A 19,920-nucleotide genomic window follows, 5' to 3' on the forward strand; every position below is an offset into this window, starting at 1 on the left:
TCCTCAGTTTTATATAATTGTGTAATGAAACCATTACACAGAATTATTAAGAGTTAATATCTTGGCGGGAGGTAGACTGTAGACGTCGTAAAAAGAATATTTTTTCTGAATTAAAGAGTTTCTTGTTGAAGACTACTACCAATTCTCGTGTATATTGAATATGTTTTAAGATTATTTTTCATTTATATTAATTATTTTCTGATATATTGTATTTATCATTAATAATATTATGATTAATAATACTGTACTTCAATCTGTTTTGTATTTACATGAATCTTTGTATTAACTTATATTAAATTTATTTTTCCATATAGGTACGATGGGCCTGTATCGTCACACGTATTCCGCCTGCTATGGAATCACCACAGAAAATTTCATTAAGGCGTCCTGCCCTGGCGATGAGAAAATTGTGATGGATGCAGTCTATGCCTACGCGAAACCTTTGTCATCAGGTTGCCCCTCAACTATGATAAGTTCAGTGAATGCTTCTTGCTGTCAGCACGAGGAAGGCGATTGTGGATTCGAATACGATGGGTTCAACAAGAACACATACTACGAAAATTGCCATGGCCTAAATGCGTGTTATTGGACGCCCGTTGCCTGGGCAAACGCGCCCTGTAACGCATCTGTGTATCCTCCTCGGACAAACTATATGGAGGTTTCCTTCTACTGTATATCAGGTATATAGTGAACATCAAGCCTTTTGATCTACATTTTCCGCTTCTTTTGTTGGTGTTAATTTATTTACGCTTCACTGCAACTATATATGTCTATATTGTTACTCAACTCCATGTACATATTTAAGTGGGCGTCCTCGGCAAAACAAATATCAAAATGTTAACCATTGTATTCCTCCGTGAGGATATTTGCCTTTTATACAACAGAACTACAGAAAATAATGCAAGTAATGTTGATCAATCTCTGTTTTTTTTTAATCCGGCAGCACGAAAATTCGTGACGTCAGAAATACACATAATATTTTTATTTTGTGATGACGTCACAGACATTGTACTTCATACCACTACACCAATGGGAAGCATATAAGAATTATGATCTGATAACTTTCTATTGTGTTTGCTAAGGTTATATAGTGTCAAACTGGAAATTGAGGTATATTTATATCCTTGAAACTTTCTATTTTTTCACCAATGATATTATGCCTTTTAAACAATTTTTTTTTTACTTAAATGTATATTGTGTTCTAAATTTCCCTTATTAATTACCTGTGAAATACTTTTTATCCAATTGATAATGACATAATATTCAATTATTATACCCGCATTTCTTGTTTATATCATGAACTGGTATGTTCCTTATATTTTCGTATTGGTTCATATTAAGGAAGTTATATGTCAATCTCTCAAGATTTCTCAACACTCAAAATTCATCCTCGAAGATATGGCCAAAATTGCAACACACGTGGAAATCTTCAAATAAATATTTTCCAATTTTACCGCAAAGGCTTCGCGACCCTATAAAAAGTTTGCATGGACTGGTTAACGATAACGTTGTATTAAGTCGACCACTTTGTTATGGAGTAATATAACAAAGTTTATTTTTTTGTTATTATGTTTCAAAATGTAAATCAGTGATTATCATTTATCAATAACAAACATAAACCCACACAATATCACTATCTCGTTTCTCAATTTGATGGCATGACATAACAAATTGCATATATATACATGTATATGTATATGCGGTGATAGTCTTCAAAGAAGCAAAAGACAATCATAGGATGTCCTAGTTTTGTTGATTTTAAAGATTTTGACATTGCTTAGAATTTCATATTTTCTTGTATGTTTAGTTTTTAACTTGATGTTCTGTAGTTTCCATTTCATATTGATTACGTTATAAATCTATATTGCTACATATGGAGCCCTTACAAATATATATATTTTTGTACTGAAGCCATGACGTCGATAAAGAATGTAGCCAATTTATTCATGTAAATATTTCCTTCCAGAAAATGAAGTGAAAGACGTCAGTGAGGACGGAAGTGTCAACACCACGACTGCCATACTGTTGAATCCTGGGTATGTTTCTGGAAACAACACTGGCTCATTGCCAGCAAATTCCTCGTTCAGATGTTCCATTTCAGCATCGTGTGCCACAACCCTCAAAATACGGGCCCTAAGTTTAAATTTCACAAAAGAAGGAGGAATTTGTGGACAATCACTGACCATATCAGACGGGACAAACACTCAGGTTTTATCGTGTGGGTCTAACACCAACTTTCTTCCCACCGACCTTCAAGTCGCAAACAACACCCATTACCTTGAAATACAAGTCAACAACACTCTGAGTACGGACTCGGGCTATTTTCTGCTCCAAATAGGAGGTATGGATATCCACTTTTAAGAATTACTTTAAATAGATCGGTTATGATCAAATATATAATTGAGCATTATCTAATTATTTATAATATCTATCAATTAATATTATTTATTTTTGTTTTGTGATTTTTTTCCATCATTGTTTCAAGGATGTTTAGTGCAAGAAGACTAATAGAGGACATCCTTCAATGTAAATTGAGTCACGGAATAACATTCCATAGTTATCTCGTCCTTCCAGGACTCAAAATGGATGATCGGGACAAAATTGTGTAAAAGAAATCAGAACGGAATCCGGAATATCAATTTGGAAATGTTTGATGTTTATGCATGACTGTTATATTATGTATCGTTTTTTTTTTTTTTTTTTGTATTTTTGTTTGTTGTTTTACAATTGGCGTGCTATTTCGGCCCCATATATACTGGTGGTTTTTTTCTAAATATTGCAGACGGCAATAGCAATGATCCTGTGACGTTAGGGTGTGGGGCATCTGTGGGGGAAGGAAGAGTAGCTGCTGAAGATCTTCCAGAGTGTTCCAATGAAACAGCATCCACTGACAACAGCACTATCGCGACAACTTTATCTGTGCCTACAACAGACTCATCAGGAATAAATTCCAATCGTAAGTCCTGTAATTAAGGATTAGGATTTCCTATTCAAATGAGTAAATCAACCCCATTTCATAAATTATTTGAAATGTTGTAGTTGATAAATAAAGTCGAGTAATCCTAAATTTATTCACCTGATAAGACTTTGAATTTTACTTAAAAAATAACTTTTCTCAAAAAAAAACAACAACAACAACACCAACAACAAGCTGTTCTTTCTGTAAACAAACCAATCACTTCAAGTATTTGCGGTCCGGGATAGCCCAAACGCCAGAAGATTTATATTTTCCAGATTTTATATTGGACTAGGAACGACAGAAAACCTTCCTGTGGTATTCAATGTCAAAAAAACATTGGCGATACTACATATTATCTACTCGACATCGCAAAACATCACGATGTCATAGCATACAGATGTAGTAAAAGAATATCTTATATAACCAGGGTTAATGGCGAATATATATATATATATTATTAAGATACACAGGTACACAGTCGGGTCATCAAGAACATATATGCTAATGAGGAAAAAAAGAAAGGAAAGTTCGGTTTTTCTCATCTAAGCTTTAGACGCATGGTCTAAATTCAATTTCAACTGAGCTACCTCCGTGCACTATAAAAGTGTTCTTCAGTTAAAATTCAGTCGACAGTGAACCCGGTCGACGCAGCAGTACAGATCAGTTACACGACATTTTTTTTCGAAGTGATTGTACAGCGAAAAGTCAGTAGGGGTAGGACAATTCTGCGTATACATATATATATATATTCTCAGAATAACATCACAGATCAGATGATATCTACATTCAGCTAGAAAACATTGTCCCTGAACAAACCAATTGTTACGGTATACTTTACTGTATTGGACAAACGCTAAGGTACAGCTATCGATGGAAAGGTTGGAGTATATATATAGAGGTTACACAACGAGTGGTTGTTGGATATGGAATTTATTTCACACGAGTAAGTTATTTTTTAAAGTTACAAAAGACACGAGCTTTAGCGAGTGTTTTTTGCAACTTTTAAAAAATAACTTAGGAGTGTGAAATAAATTCCATATCCAACAATTTCGAGTCGTGTGACCTGTTTCTACCATAATAATATCGGCTTGAATCAATGGAAAACGTGGCCAAGTATAATTTCGCGTATGCAAATAAAGTACCGGTGACGTCCGGGACCCGGTGATGTGACGTCATTAGATTATTGATGACATCAATAACAATTGCAGCTTGGGTCAAAGTTCACCGTGTTAGCCAATCAAAATGCGTACAGAGTTTATACCACGTGTGGTATAAACAGATTGTTAATCAACAGCTTTAATGATTAACTGATGGTCTGAGAGTTGAATAACACAGGGTATTGTGGTAGAATTGAATATAAAGCATCACTCATGGATGTAACAGTAACGTAACAAAGCTCCTTTGTCATTTATTAGAAATGAAATCATGCCACAGTGATCTCTGAGTCCACACTGCGGTAAAAAAGTGATTATAGAAGTAGTAAAATGAATATTTTTACTTGATTAAAGACTGTGTTGTTTGTGAATATCATTTTTTTTAATTTCAGGTATGTAATAAATATGTTCAGAAAAATATTTACGTGTAGTTCACTCAGGTTCTTTTTTATACGGAACTTTTTATCTCACGATATTTAAATGGAATTATCTGCATAGGTACGATGGGCCAGAATCATCACACGTATTCCGCCTGCTATGGAACCACCACAGATAGTTTCATTAAAGCTTCCTGCCCCGGTGATGAGAAAATCGTGATGGATAAAATTTATGCCTACGCGAAACCTTTGTCATCAGGTTGCCCCCAAACTATGACAAGTTCATCGAATACATCGGCATCTTGCTGTCAGCACGAGGATGGTGATTGTGGATTCGAGTATGAAGGGTCCAACAAGAACACATACTACCAAAATTGTCATGCGCTTACAGCATGTTATTGGACGCCCGTTGCCTGGGCAAACACACCCTGTAACACCTCTGTATATCCTCCTCGGACAAACTATATGGAGGTTTCCTTCTTTTGTATATCAGGTATGTAGTGAAGGTCAATCATTTTATCTACATTTTCCGGTGTTAGTCGAGTGTTATCTTAGTGTTTCACTGCTACTAATTATTTTAACAGTCAATAAAATTGATATACATGTTTAAGAATTAAAATGGATTATTTGGGGAAAATAGTGACTTTTATTCTCAGCGGATTGCGGATACAAATGTAAATTGAATAACGCGTGCGTTCTGGGAAAAGAAAAATAAAGAAATAAAGAAAAAAAAGTTCACGGGAACAAATAATTTCACACTTTGTTGTTTGCTATTTTCATTGTATTGAACATGAAAAAGTTTTACAGCAATAAAGAATTCGAAACATTCAAAATTGCCAACGCAATAATGGTTTTAGTGAAAACAGTTAAGTCCAAAAATGTGAAATTTGAGCAAAATGCAAGAAACAGCAATTTTCAAAATGACCACCATATGGACCATTTGGTAAAATTCTTCTAAAAACACATTTACTTACATGAGAAATCTGAAATTTTGACACATTTTTCAGATCAATCTTGCTATAAAATTGCTATTGTGTGGTTATAAATTACAAAAAAATGTTTTATGCAAGATCGAAACGAGACTTCAACGTGACTAAAACCTCAGAAGAGCAGATCTCCTTAATACAGTGACGTCAAACTGAACGACGTGGTCTAGTTACTTCACGAACATTGTCCTTCATCTGACCACACCAATGGGACGTTGATGAGAATTATCATAAGTTAATTGTGTGACAATAGTGAGAATTCAGAACCAATGGAAATATTTTGATATATATAATATGCTTACCTCACCATATCAGCACAGGTACATCACTTGTTAAATAATTTTCCCCTCATTTACTTTGAAATTGTGCTAAGTTGATCTTTACCAATGCAATGTTATGCCTTTTAAACCATCGACTCAGCAATATTTTCCTACATATCTTACACTATGAATTGTAAAAGAATTTCCCTAGATGATTTGGGATTGCCTGTTTTGTAGTTTCCGTTTAGCATGGTAACGTCATATATTTCTATAAATACATACATGTTTGTAATGAGGCCATGACGTTGACAAAGAATGTAGAGCGTTCAAAAATGTGAATATTTTCATTTAGAAAATGAAGTGAAAGACGTCAGTGAGGACGGAAGTGTCAACACCACGACTGCCATACTGTTGAATCCTGGGTATGTTTCTGGAAACGACACTGGCTCATTGCCAGCAAATTCCTCGTTCAAATGTTCCATTTCAGCATCGTGTGCCGCAACTCTCAAAATACGGACCTTAAGTTTAAATTTCACAAAAGAAGGAGGAATTTGTGGACAATCTCTCACCATATCAGACGGGACAAACACACAAGTGCTATCGTGTGATAATAATACCAACTTCCTTCCCACTGACCTTCAAGTCACAAACAACACCTATTACCTCGAAATACAAGTGAACAACACTCTGGGTACAGACGCTGGGTATTTTCTTCTCCAAATAGGAGGTATGTATATCCACTTTTAGAAATTATTTTAGATAGGTCGGTTATTATCAAATATATAGTATTATTATATGAAAAATGTGTTAAAATAATCAGAAGGGAGTCGGGAATATCGATTTGGAAATGGTTGATGTTTATACATGACTGTTATATTATATATCGTTTGTCATCTTTTGTTGTTGTTTTTTTGTTTTTTTGTTTTTTGTTTTTGTTTTTTTATTTTTTTTTGTTTTTGTTTTGTTTTGTTGGTGATGTTGTTTTGTTTACAATTGGCGTGCTTTTTCAGCCCCATGTATACATACTGATGTAATATTTCTAAATATTGTAGACGGCAATAGCAATGATCCTGTGACGTTAGGGTGTGGGGCATCTGTGGGGGGAGGAAGAGTAGCTGCTAAAGATCTTCCAGAGTGTTCAAATGAAACTGCATCCACTGACAACAGCACTATCACGACAACTGTATCTGTGCCTACAACAGACTCATCAGGAATAAATTCCAATCGTAAGTCCTGTAATTAAGGATTAGAATTTCCTATTTAAATGAGTAAATCAACCCCATCTCATAAATTATTTGAAATGATGTAGTCGATAAATAAAGTCGAGTTATCCTAAATCTATTGACCTGATAAGATTTTGAATGTTACTTTAAAAATAAATTTTCTAAAAAAAGACAACAAAAAAACAACAAAAATACGAAAAACAAAAACAAAAACAAACTATCCTTTCTGTAAACAAACCAATCACTTCAAGTATTTGCGGTCTATGATAGCCCAAACGCAAGAATTTTGATATTTTCAGATTTTATATTGGACTAGGAACGACCGAAAAACGTTCTTCGGTATTCGATGTCAAAAACACATTGGCGATACTACATTTTATCTCTGGACATCGCAAACCATCACGATGTCATAACATACGGAGGTAGTAAAATAATGTCTTATATAACCACGGTTAATGGCGACAATATATATATATTATTAAGATACACAGGTTCACAGTCGGGTCATAAAGAACATATTTAAGCAATGAACAGTGTTTGTAATGTTGTTAAAGTCGATATGGAAGCAAGATGTATGGTGGGGCAAATGGCATGGTATCCCGTTAGGGTTCCCATGCTACATTTGCCCACCATACATCTTGCTTCCATATCGACTATAACAACATTAAAACCACTGTTCAATACTTATATTTACGTTGTCTTACCATTTTGTCAACTTTGAAAATAATTAAACCAACACAAAAAAATCCCGCCTTTTTTAATGCCACACGACCCACTTGGTGTTATAGCCTGAGGCACCAGGTGTTATAGGCGTATGATGGCAACTGCCTCTTCGCATTGTGTCAATGGGGAAATGCGGAGCAAATGTAAATATATACTAATGAGGAATAAAAAGAAACGCAAGTTCGGTTTTTCTCATCTAAGCTTTAGAAGCATGGTCTAAATTCAATTTCAACTGAGCTACCTCCGTGTACTATAAAATATGCATCAGTTAAAGTTCAGTCGACTGTGACCCCGCTCGACGCTGCAGTACCGATCGGTTACACATTTCTTTTCGAAGTGATTGTACAGCGAAAAGTCAATAGGGGTAGGACAATTTTGCGTATACATACATATATATATATATACATGTATATATATACCCAGAATAACATCACAGATCAGATGATATCTACATTTAGCTAGAAAACATTGTCCCTGAACAAACCAATTGTTCATTTCAACATATTTTATTGGAAATCAAATGGATTGAACATCAGGCTAAGCCTATATTAAAGTTCTCTCCATAACATCTAGTATTCAATATATCTAGTTATTAGCCAAGAATGGAAATTACCGTATCTATATAGAAAGAGTATTTGTGATTAATATATAATGATAATCTGATGTATTTTCTTTTTCTTTATAATAATTTTCAAATTATTGTTAAATATGTATGAGAACTCGTTTACTATGCAGGAGAGAGACAAGTGCCTGATCAACAACAGAGTTTCAGACTATAATGTCCATCTGGTAAATACCAGTAGTCTTCTGCTCATGTGTTGACCAAACACGCATCTCCCTACCGCATATAAACTGGTACCATATAAGAATTTAAGATAAAACATACAATTGTCTAATTCTGATTAAGTACAAATCAAATAAGAGTATTCTTATACATTCTATACAATGAAACGCAACTCGAGTCTTTAAGTACAAGAAGACGAAACCATAAACTAATGCTTATGTTTAAAATTATTAATAATTACACTCCATCATATCTTTTCAATATAATACAACCATTTCTAAATGTAAACAATATATATACCTTCAGAAATAACAGAGTCTTTAATGTACCTCAAGCACGAACTAATAGCTATATGAAAAGCTTCTTTCCAGCAACTATGACTATGTGGAATGCACTTGATAGTTCCCTAAGGGACTCTGTCTCAATTTCTTCCTTTAAACGTAAACTAAAAACAACTATTGATATTACTGTATCTGATTTTTTTATTAATTCTGTTCCGAGAAAACTTAATATAATCTTATGCCAGCTTAGAAATTTTAAAAGTGATCTTAATTATGATAGGTTCCAAGATCACCTGATTGATAATGCTTCCTGTCCATGTGGTGCTCCTAAAGAGGATACAGTGCATTTTTTCTTTCAATGTTCTTTATATTCCAATTCAAGACATCATATTACATCCATTTATAATTTGTTAGGTTATGTAAATCTTCACTGTTTAGTATCTGGTATCATCAATGCACCTGATCATTTGAATAATTCTATTCTTTATCATGTTAATCTATATATTAAATCTTCAAAGCGTTTTTCTATGTATACATAATAAACTACATGTAGTAAAAATTCTGTCATTATGCATATAAAATTTGCAGCAAGTTTCTTATCCTTATATTTTAATACTGTAACATTATACCTTTCTAGTACAAATGTGTGAATGAATGTGTGAGTGAGTTCTTATATTAGTGTGTACAAATATGTATCTATGTATTACATACTAGTTTTCATTTTTGGGTCTGGCATTGATATGTTATGGTTCCACTTAACTATTGACCAATTCTATTTTGGAGAATTATTCCATTAATTGTAATTATTTCTATTTTGATATAACTAATACTATACTACCGTCTATTCAGTAACCAATAGTGCTTTTTTTTCTAGCAATATATCATTAATTTTAGTATCTAAATATGGAACATAACATCTTTCTGCCAGGTCCAACCGGAATATCTTCAGAAGAAGACTTATATAGGCCTAGCCTGTTGTCTTATTCTTTTGACAATACTGTATTTTATATGTGTATTGTTAATAAAATATTTTGAAATGAAATGAAATAAGAGTATTAATTGAGATTGTTCATAGTAAGGAGATAAATCAATTATACATAACTAGCAAGTCACCACATCTCACCCAACTTTACCCTGTAAGGCATGTAATCAATATAATGATGCTTAGTTAAGAGGGTTACAATCACATTGACACTATTCACTTTTGTTTATATATATATTATATATATGCATTTGTATGTTGATAATATCATTTAATAGATGTACAGTGATTACTATAGAAAGCAGAAAATAATTAGAAAATCATTAACATACAAACACAGTGACAGCATCCGTAATTGAATATTTATATACATATTATATGATTATTAAATTATAAAGTAAGAGATAGTTTGCACAGACTCATAGTGATATGTATATGTGTATATATGTGTTACCTGGCCCTTTGTTATGATACTACTTAACTAGTGAATGATGATTATATGTATATGATCATAATAACAGAAAACATGTATGCTGTTATTAATATTCTCAATCAGTGTATATTTGCTATTTTACGCAATAAGAAATACTTGTCACCGGTACATTTTTAACATAGCGACATTAATCATGTATATTATCAGCATCAAGGTATACATGTTCAATGCGAATCATTACATAGATTGATAGACAGTTATAAGGATGGACAGACATAGTATACCTTAATTCAATTAATGTATTCTATGTACTTATTTATGATCATAGATAGTGAATCTATATTTGTATAGGTAGATTTTCAGCATCCAGAGTCTCCTTGTGTTATTTACATATTTAAGTACATTTTCTAAGATGTGAGTATTTTCCTCATCATTAAGATCATCTGATCCATTTAGTAAAATATTAACATTAAAGTATTGTTGACTATGTAGGGATTCCCTAAGACTGTCCCTATGTATGTTATACTGTGGACATAAGAAGACGAAGTAGTTTGAACCAATCGTTACGGTATACTTTACTGTGTTGTAAAATCGCTAAGGTACAGCTATCGATGGATAGGTTGGAGTATATATTTGAATATAAAGCATCACTCATGGATGTAACAGTGACGTAACAAAGCTCCTTTATGTTATTTATGAGAAATAAAATCATACCACAGTAATATATGAGTCAACATTGCGATAGGAAGTTGATTATAGAAGTAGTGAAAACAGAATTTTTTTTTTTTTACTTAATTAAAGACTGTGTTGTTTGTGAATATCATTTTTTTAATTTCACGTATGTGATCAATATGCTCAGAAAAATATTTACGTGTAGTTCACTCAGGTTCTTTTTCATACGGAACTTTTTTGATTATATGATATTTGAATTGAATTTTCTGCATAGGTACGATGGGCAAGAATCGTCACACGTATTCCGCCTGCTATGGAACCACCACAGATAGTTTCATTAAGGCTTCCTGCCCCGGTGATGAGAAAATTGTGATGGATAAAATATATGCCTACGCGAAACCTTTGTCATCAGGTTGCCCCCAAACTATGACAAGTTCATCGAATACATCGGCATCTTGCTGTCAGCACGATGAATGGCGATTGTGGATTCGAGTATGAAGGGTCCAACAAGAACACATACTACCAAAATTGTCATGCGCTTACAGCATGTTATTGGACGCCAGTTTCCTGGGCAAACACACCCTGCAACACCTCTGTATATCCTCCTCGGACAAACTATATGGAGGTTTCCTTCTTCTGTATATCAGGTATGCAGTGAAGGTCAATCATTTTTATCTACATTTTCCGGTGTTAGTGGAGTGTTATTTTAGTGTTTCACTGCTACTAATTATTTTGATAGTCATTACAATAAATCCTCGGGAAAAAAACCCAGTGACTTTTATTCTGAGAGGATTGCAGATATAGATGTAAATTGAATGACGCGTGCGTTCCTGGCAAAAAAAACTGTCCATGGGAACAAACAATTTCCCACTTTGTTGTTTGCTAATTTCATTGTATTGAACATGAAAAAGTTTTACATCAAAAAAAAATTCGAAACACGCAATGATGGTTTTAATGGTTTCAGTTAAGTCCAAAAATATGAAATTTGAGCAAAATGCAAGAAACAGCAATTTTCAAAATGATCACCAAATGGACGATTTAATAAAATTCTTCTAAAAACAAATTTACTTACATGAGAAATCTGAAATTTTGACACATTTTTTCAGATACAATCTTATTATAAAATTGTTATTTTGTGGTGATACATTACAAAATCTTTTTATCGAAACGAGACGTCAATGTGACTAAAACCTCAGAAGAGCATATCCTTATTATAGTGACGTCAAACTGAATGACGTGGTCTAGTGACGTCAAGAACATTGTCCTTCATATGACCTCACCAATGGGAAGTTTATGATAATGATGATTTGTTAACTTTTTGACAATAGTGAGAATGCAGAAACAATGGAAATATTTTGATAAATATAGTATGCTTAACTCACCTATATCAGCACAGGTACATGACTTCTGCAATAAATTATCCCTAATTTGCTTGGAAAATTATGCTTAGCTAATGTTTACCAATGTTATTCCTTTCAAACAATTAAATCAGCATTATTTCCCTACTTAGCTTATACTATGAATTGTATACCAATTTTCCTATGTGATTTGGGATTGCCTGTTTTGTAGTTCCAATTTAGTATGGTTACGTCATATATTTCTATAAATACATACATTTTTGTACTGAAGCCATGACGACAATAAAAAATGTAGACAGTTCAACAATGTGAATATTTTCTTTTAGAAAATGAAGTGAAAGACGTCAGTGAGGACGGAAGTGTCAACACAACGACTGCCATACTGTTGAATCCTGGGTATGTTTCTGGAAACGACACTGGCTCATTGCCAGCAAATTCCTCGTTCAGATGTTCCATTTCAGCAACGTGTGCCGCAACTCTCAAAATACGGACCCTAAGTTTAAATTTCACAAAAGAAGGAGGGATTTGTGGACAATCACTGACCATATCAGACGGGACAAACACACAAGTGTTATCGTGTGATAATAATACCAACTTTCTTCCGTCTGATCTTTATGTCGCAAACAAAACCTATTATCTCGAAATACAAGTGAACAACACTCTGGGTACAGACGCTGGGTATTTTCTTCTCCAAATAGGAGGTAAGTATAGCTACATTTAGAAAATACTTTAAAAGATCGGTTGTTATCTATGAAAATCTGGTCTGTGATTTTCTGTCAACCATAGTAATAAGGATCAGAAAACAAAACAAAAACAAAAAACTAAAATAAATGACATCAACAAGGAATCTAGTTGTTTTTTTTTTTTTGTTTTTGTCTTTTTGTCTTTTTTTTTTTTGTCTTTTTTATTTTTATTTCTTTTTTTTGGGGGGGGGGGGGATCCAGAAGTAGGGAATATAAAAACGTGTGTGTCCTTAATCGGTGTAACTGTTTATATTTTGTATCGCCTGACATTGACGTTAAAATTTTCGATTGATTTACTATTTTTCTCCATGATAAAGAATATTTTGATATTGCAGACGGCGGTGATGACCCTGTGACATTGGCGTGTGGGACATCCGTAGGGGAAGGAAAAGTAGCTGCCGGAGATCTCCCCGATTGTCCCAACAAAACAGTACCCGTTGACAATAGCACTATCACGAAAACTATATCTGAACCTACAGCAGACTCATCAGGAACAGAATCATCAGTATCACAGGACGAATCCAATCGTAAGTCCTGTATTTGATTTTATTTACATGATTTTCAATGTGACACAGACAATACATTTTCTCAACAAAAACTAATAAAGATAAGGCATATAATACTTCCTGTACGCAAAGCCAGCACTTCAAGAAATTTCAAGCCCGGGATAACACAAACACCAGAATTTTGACATTTTCTGATAAATATATCTATTGACTGGGAACGACAGAAACCCTTTTTTGGTCGGTCACAGGCGTCTGCTTTTGGTTAGTATTAAAAGGGAATAAGATATGAGTCCTACCCCTACTTCATCGACAAGGTGTAACACTCGAGAAACCGGAAGTGAGCGAGAGCTTTGATTCACTTTGAATTGAAGTTCAGTCCGATTAAAATATCAAATGCACGTAAACTTCTGTATCGTACCTTGGTTTAGAATCATCTAATATCAATGCATGTTATTCTTTTGTCGTATGACAATGAATTAAAGATGAGAATATGGATCAAACGCGATCGTGATCGCTGACGATGCATCGACTGTGGAACGGGAATAGTCCTGTATATTTAGATTGATTGACAGCTCTATAAACAATACTGTTTTCCAATCAAGCCTGCATCCGTTCCACAGTCGATGCATCGTAGATCTTCAAGTGTTAGACACCTTGTTGATATTAGGTATGAGTAGGGTCTAATACTTTTTTTCTATTAATACTAACCAGAAGCATACGCCTGTGGGTCGGTCAAGTAAACAATGGCGACACCTCAATTTATTTTTCAGCATCGCAAAACATCACGATGGCATTAAATGTGGCTGTTGTAAGTGTATGTCTTATACAACAACGGTTAATGGCGACAAAATAAAGAATAGAGAGTGAAAACAAGAACGTTTCAATGTTTCTGTCCCCTTTTGATATATTTTCGGATTTCATTTTCAAACAATATCAAGCCGGAGGCGTCTGTATCTGGTTACTAGTCATAGACAAAAATATTAGTCTCCTACATCAACCGGGTATAACACTTGAAGATCGGACAATGCATCGACTGTGGAACGGAAGTAGGCTATCTATCTCCGAGCCGTTTTGAAACGGACAGTCTGATTGGTCGACAATTATAGTCAGTATTGTTTACAGACCTGTCGAGCAATAAGATTTGCAAAACCACTGTAAAATTTAAAGGCCACTTCAATTCCTTAGATGATGCATCGTTGGTTGTCACAAGCGCTCTCTCTTTTTCTCATCTTTGATCATTGTCACGAAACAAAAGAACAACATGCCTTAATATTTCAGGATTCTAAACCAAGGTATGTTTCTGAAGCTTGTATGCATTTGATATGAACTTCGGATTGAACATAGATTCAAAGTGAATCCAAGCTCATTCCCACTTCCGATAAATAAAATGTTACACCTTGTTGATATAGATAATCTAGTTTGGAGTAGGTACTAATATTTTTCTATGATGATGTTCATGATTATGATAACTTGTAATGGATGATAGAAGAATAATGATCTTATATGATTATGATGATGATGATTACAAACCATAACTTTTAGACTTGGTGTATATATAACGTTTTTATGGAATGAAAATGTCTTTAAAATGATGCAGACGCCTGGTGCCGGATATTCTTAAAGAGGCTTACCCGCAGACGGACCGGTAAACGGCACATCTCCGATCACTAAATAAACGTCAGTACACGTTTCTATGTGACAAAATTAGAGACTTTCCGACTTTATTTCTTGAAAACAATTACAGAATATGTATTTAAAAGACGTTTTAAAACTCAACCTGAGAGGGAAATGTATGGAATATAACGGCAAATCTTCTTTGTAAATCGCCGCTGCCTTTGAAGTTATCACTGTGCACGTGCTTGTTTCTTTGATGTGTCAATCAAATTAGACTTATTGCGGGTTGCGATTAAATAAATAATATTTAAAAATGAGGTTTTAATATCACTTTTCAGCGTTTTATAAGGAAAATAAAATGAAAAACTCAACAATTCCAACAATCTGTCATGTGTAAAAAATCTTTTTCTATTAGCCAATTTTTCTGATCTCTCTGCTGGCAAGCCTCTTTAAAGAAATGTTATGTCTGAAAATAATAACCTATTGTTACATTTTGTTTTATCTTCTAAAGTTTTAGGAATCATTATTGGTGTAATAGCTGGTGTTCTACTGATGGCTTTCGTCGGGGCTCTCTTCTTCAGGAAACAAATAAAGGACCTGTATATCAAAAAATGCAAAGTAAGTATCGATTAAAATATCACTTATAAGTTGGTATTGCGCTAAAATTTGTGTGCGACAAAATAAATAGTGTACAGTAATGCTTTTTCATAACCATAGCCGAAGCAATGCTTTTTCTTAACCATAGCCGAAGCAAATTGTAATATAATGAATATGAAGTAAATGCTTTTTCGGATTTAGTCAAAATCCACTCAAAAATGATATATATATATACCGAAAAATGAATCATTTTCGCGTGCGGTTAATTTTTGCAAATTTCCCGGGCGATTGATATTCGCAGTAAGTAATCGCAGCGAAATAGTTTCAATCATATGTACAATAGGACTTTTATGACTGTAAATCGCAAAATTAAATCGCCGCGAAAATTGTGTTATGTATGAAATAGCGAAATTAAGTCGCCGCAAAAATCAGTTTGTTTACAGTACATGATAACAAAACATGTTAGTGTGCATAATCCCAAATCGTGTGACCAAAATAAAGGTGCAATCATCACTTCCTTATGTAAAATTGATTGCATACTTATTAACTATTTATTTAAGTCGTGGAGTGCTTATCAAATTGTTTAAATATTCATTTTACTTTTTAAAGACATAGTTAACTTACCACATGAAGGTTGTTATATATTCCCTGCATTATGTTTTCGTCTTTTAAGTGACAGATGATATTGGAACAAAATCCAATGTCTTGAACAATTTGAAAAAGGGGTTTCAACATTCATAACGGGCTAATTGATATGGTTATAGCCTTTATTGTACTATAAACTCGTAACCATTAAAACAGATAATGAAACAATAAAAAGTTGATATTTTCTAAAATCATTTATTGGACTAATATTATGATATGAATGCATTATCTTTTCAGAATGGAATACAGCCAGATACTGAAAAGGACCCGTCTGAATTGGAGGCAGAAACTTTAGATGAAAACTATCTGTTTGGCCCATTTCGGGAAATGGTTTTACCCCAAGTGGCTCCTGTGTCGGCACTCATGCAGAATCGCCTACCATCTGTAAGCGGAAAGCATAACCTGCCTCCAATTATTAAAACGTCTCTAATTAAAGGTAATAGAATAGAGTCAGAAATACATAAGGAAAAGAAAACTGACAACGAAAAACGTAAGAAAAAGAAACGCAAAAAGAACAAAAAGAAGAAAATTTTCGATGACGTAACAAAGATTGACGATTCGAGTTCGTCTATCAAGCCCACATCTACAACGGTAAATGAAACCGTGGTATCGTAAAACCTTGATCTGTATGGTGTTGCAATGGTACACTCTAAAAATAAGGAAATTGTCTTTGATACACTTATAATGATTTCTTATACTGTAAACGTGCATGTCTTTATAAGTTGGTATTGCGCTAAAATTTGTGTGCGACAAAATAAATAGTGTACGGTAATGCTTTTTCATAGAGTGGCCATATTAGTAATATTTCACAAACGGAGTCACAATGTCATGTTAAATACAATGTTACTATTGATCATATGAAGAGATATGTTGATATAAATATGGTGTGTTTCATGTTACGGTCTTCAACCATCCCCACCCCCTCCCCCCAACCCGGGATCCACTTCTAAGTAACCGCATTGCCCACGCCCCCTCCCCCACCACTCCCTTGAATTCTATGTTACCTTTGTCAGTAAATATTGATGCTGTCTGACATTTGGTTTTAATAAAAATGTATATGGTATAACCTTTTATCCAGTGTTTTATTGAATAACATTCACCCATGTTCACATTTCATCCCAAGTTTAGGTTTGTCGTTAAGATATTTTTGAGTTATAATTCGTCATGGACGCATATATTTCTTACAAAATAACAATAATGATAATGGTAATCCACAATAAATACTTATAGATGCCTAAATCCAAGTGGAAATATTATAATCAACATATATTTGTAAATTTTTGTATTTGATATACATAGTGTTTATGATATGCATTCAAAATATAAACTAGAATATTAATAATAGGTGCGTTCTAAGTACCATTGCCGATAAGGAAGTTTTTCGTCTGACCGATTTCATATCGGAGATCATGACTCAAAGGCATGGTTCCAAATATATATAATGTATATTTGGCAATAAGTGTTTCATCGTTAAGTGTTCATAATTTGTTATATTGACCGATCCTTTATTTATTGTTTTTCTCTTTGTTAGTGCCAAAACTTTTTTGGTAATTAATAATGCACGTCAGTAATAGAAGTGTGTAATTGCAATAACTGAATAAATGTTAATAAACTTCCTGGTTCGTATGTAGGTTTAGGTATATCAACTTCCTTGATCGCGAGTAGTTGTGAAATACTCGATACTACTATGTAGTTGGCAAGTACTACATTGTAATTAAAAACCGTTTAATACACACCATGGTATGTACACAACCTCCAAAACGGACACGTGGCTTTCAGGCTACCAAGCAATTATCTTCCATCGGTTCATGATATAGGCATTTTTGCTTTTTAGTATTTGTCAAAGATTTAATATTGATCCATACTCCTTTCAGAAAAATATAATATATACACACGATTTTATGATTATTTTTAGGGCTGACGCAATGTCGCTTGCTGTATACTACTTGTTAATCGATTGTCATTTCAGTCCTTGCTACAGTTTGACATTCTTCAAAAATGAAGCTTTGATTTCGGATCACATTGTTGTTAATGTGTCATTATATATACCGGTATTCTCCTCCTCTTATATGTAGACTATGTTTACGTTGTAATCATTTGTTTATTAAACCTAATTTATTGTTTGAATGTTGTTTCTTTTTCTTTATTTTTTTTTTCCAAATTGAATATTGACCAGTTCACGTACACAGGCAAAATGTCTTGAGGTATAAAAAATATTGACCTGAAATTGACCTAAAATTCACGTCAATTTCAGGTCAAGTTCAGGTCAATTTCTTGACATGAATTGACTAATCTGCTCTTTGCAAGTCAATTTGACCTGTAAATATTGACCTGAAATTGACATGAATTGACATGAAGACATTTTGCCTGTGTATTTAACTTCCTGATTGGCGTAACGGGTCGATTGGTGGACTCGTTTTGTGACGAGGTATTGCATTACTCACGGGCATTGTGTCGATTGTGGAAGGGTGTAATAGATCCCTCGTGAAAATATACACGTACAACCATACTGATTGCGATTCCTTTGTTAGATCAACATCCACACAATAGAATCCCAGGCGCTTACCGAATAACAGACAACCAATAGTGTGAACAAAATAATACATATCTATGTACTACAGTTCTGAACGTCCAAACGTCCATTAAATCTGTTTGTAAGTTGCAAATTGGAGAATTCTGATAATCAAACGATATACAGAGGAGTCGTTTATGTAGTAGGAGCCTTTCATTCACGCTTCAGCTGAGATTCTATGACAATGTTGTCCACTTTGGAAGTGACCACTGATGACCACTTTTTATAGTGTTATCAGATTGAAATGTCATAGCTTGAACAGGTTAGTACGACACCCCTTCCAGTCACATGATACTATCAACGGGCTTATCGGTTCTTACCGCCAAATAATTGAAAGCTGAAAGCTCGGTGCAGGTAATGCAGTACTTAATAATCTGATTTGTCTAGCCACAAGGAGAGGACCAATTAACGGTCTTCGCTTGGAAAGAAGCTTGATTCTAAAATCAAAAGCATGGGTTTAGAAAGAGGGTCGTCACAACATGTAAATAAAGATACTAAATATGGCAGTGAAACCAACTTATTTATTTTAGTGCCTTCAAAGGTTCAAGCTTAGAGAGCGCATGATTAAATCATAGGTTAAACTGTTGATCTTGGATACATTTAGTAGGTAAAACCAGGTATATTTCTTTTAGATTTCATCATGAATATCGAACTCGTATTTTGCCAGTAGGAAGAGGGAATGAGAATCTGACGCGATTTAATCTGAAATTACCAGAGGAATGAGGCGTGTGGTAGACAAATAATGATTCCTTACTCGCACGTTAAAGGGCACTTCGATACCATAAGGTGTATATAAAAACATATACATGTATATTTATAAAATCATAATAGCCTTATCGTCATGGTATCATATCACCTTTTATCAATGACTTATTCCACCATTTAGGATCAGCATGAAGCGAATCATCCGCGCTTTGATATGGCAGGTTAAGATAAAAAGATGCATTTAAAGATTAATTTGATTGACACCCTATTGTATCCTATTTTGCTTGAGATATCACTTGGTTAGCAAGACATAAAAAATAACAGGTATCTCTGTACTTCCTTATTA

General features: G+C 33.9%; 2 protein-coding genes across 2 annotated transcripts; both read left to right on the forward strand.

The window, feature by feature from the left end:
• Positions 1-248: 248 nt before the first annotated feature.
• On the forward strand, positions 249-11,441 carry LOC117326904. The gene is made up of 7 exons (XM_033883705.1): positions 249-680; positions 1,967-2,341; positions 2,783-2,956; positions 4,612-4,983; positions 6,089-6,463; positions 6,789-6,962; positions 11,109-11,441. Exons 1-7 carry the CDS (start codon positions 320-322, stop codon positions 11,330-11,332), a joined length of 2,055 nt encoding a protein of 684 aa, XP_033739596.1. The 5' UTR covers positions 249-319; the 3' UTR covers positions 11,333-11,441.
• A 1,791-nt stretch (positions 11,442-13,232) lies between these two features.
• On the forward strand, positions 13,233-18,420 carry LOC117326905. Its single transcript, XM_033883706.1, has 3 exons — positions 13,233-13,462; positions 15,567-15,673; positions 16,535-18,420. Exons 2-3 carry the CDS (start codon positions 15,608-15,610, stop codon positions 16,910-16,912), a joined length of 444 nt encoding a protein of 147 aa, XP_033739597.1. The 5' UTR covers positions 13,233-13,462; positions 15,567-15,607; the 3' UTR covers positions 16,913-18,420.
• The last annotated feature ends 1,500 nt before the right edge of the window (positions 18,421-19,920 follow it).

Source organism: Pecten maximus, chromosome 5 (assembly GCF_902652985.1).
Source record: "Pecten maximus chromosome 5, xPecMax1.1, whole genome shotgun sequence".
NCBI classification, from domain to species: Eukaryota; Metazoa; Mollusca; class Bivalvia; order Pectinida; family Pectinidae; genus Pecten; species Pecten maximus.

What these genes read in the sequence shown, in the direction of transcription:
- LOC117326904 (XM_033883705.1), top strand. Translation starts at nt 320, where the DNA reads ATGGGCCTGTATCGTCACACGTATTCCGCCTGCTATGGAATCACCACA. An exon ending in TTCCTTCTTTTGTATATCAG is followed by an intron (nt 4,984 to 6,088) that starts GTATGTAGTGAA and finishes ATTTTCATTTAG; the next exon opens with AAAATGAAGTGAAAGACGTC. An exon ending in TTTTCTTCTCCAAATAGGAG is followed by an intron (nt 6,464 to 6,788) that starts GTATGTATATCC and finishes TAAATATTGTAG; the next exon opens with ACGGCAATAGCAATGATCCT.
- LOC117326905 (XM_033883706.1), top strand. Translation starts at nt 15,608, where the DNA reads ATGGCTTTCGTCGGGGCTCTCTTCTTCAGGAAACAAATAAAGGACCTG. An exon ending in TGTATATCAAAAAATGCAAA is followed by an intron (nt 15,674 to 16,534) that starts GTAAGTATCGAT and finishes TTATCTTTTCAG; the next exon opens with AATGGAATACAGCCAGATAC.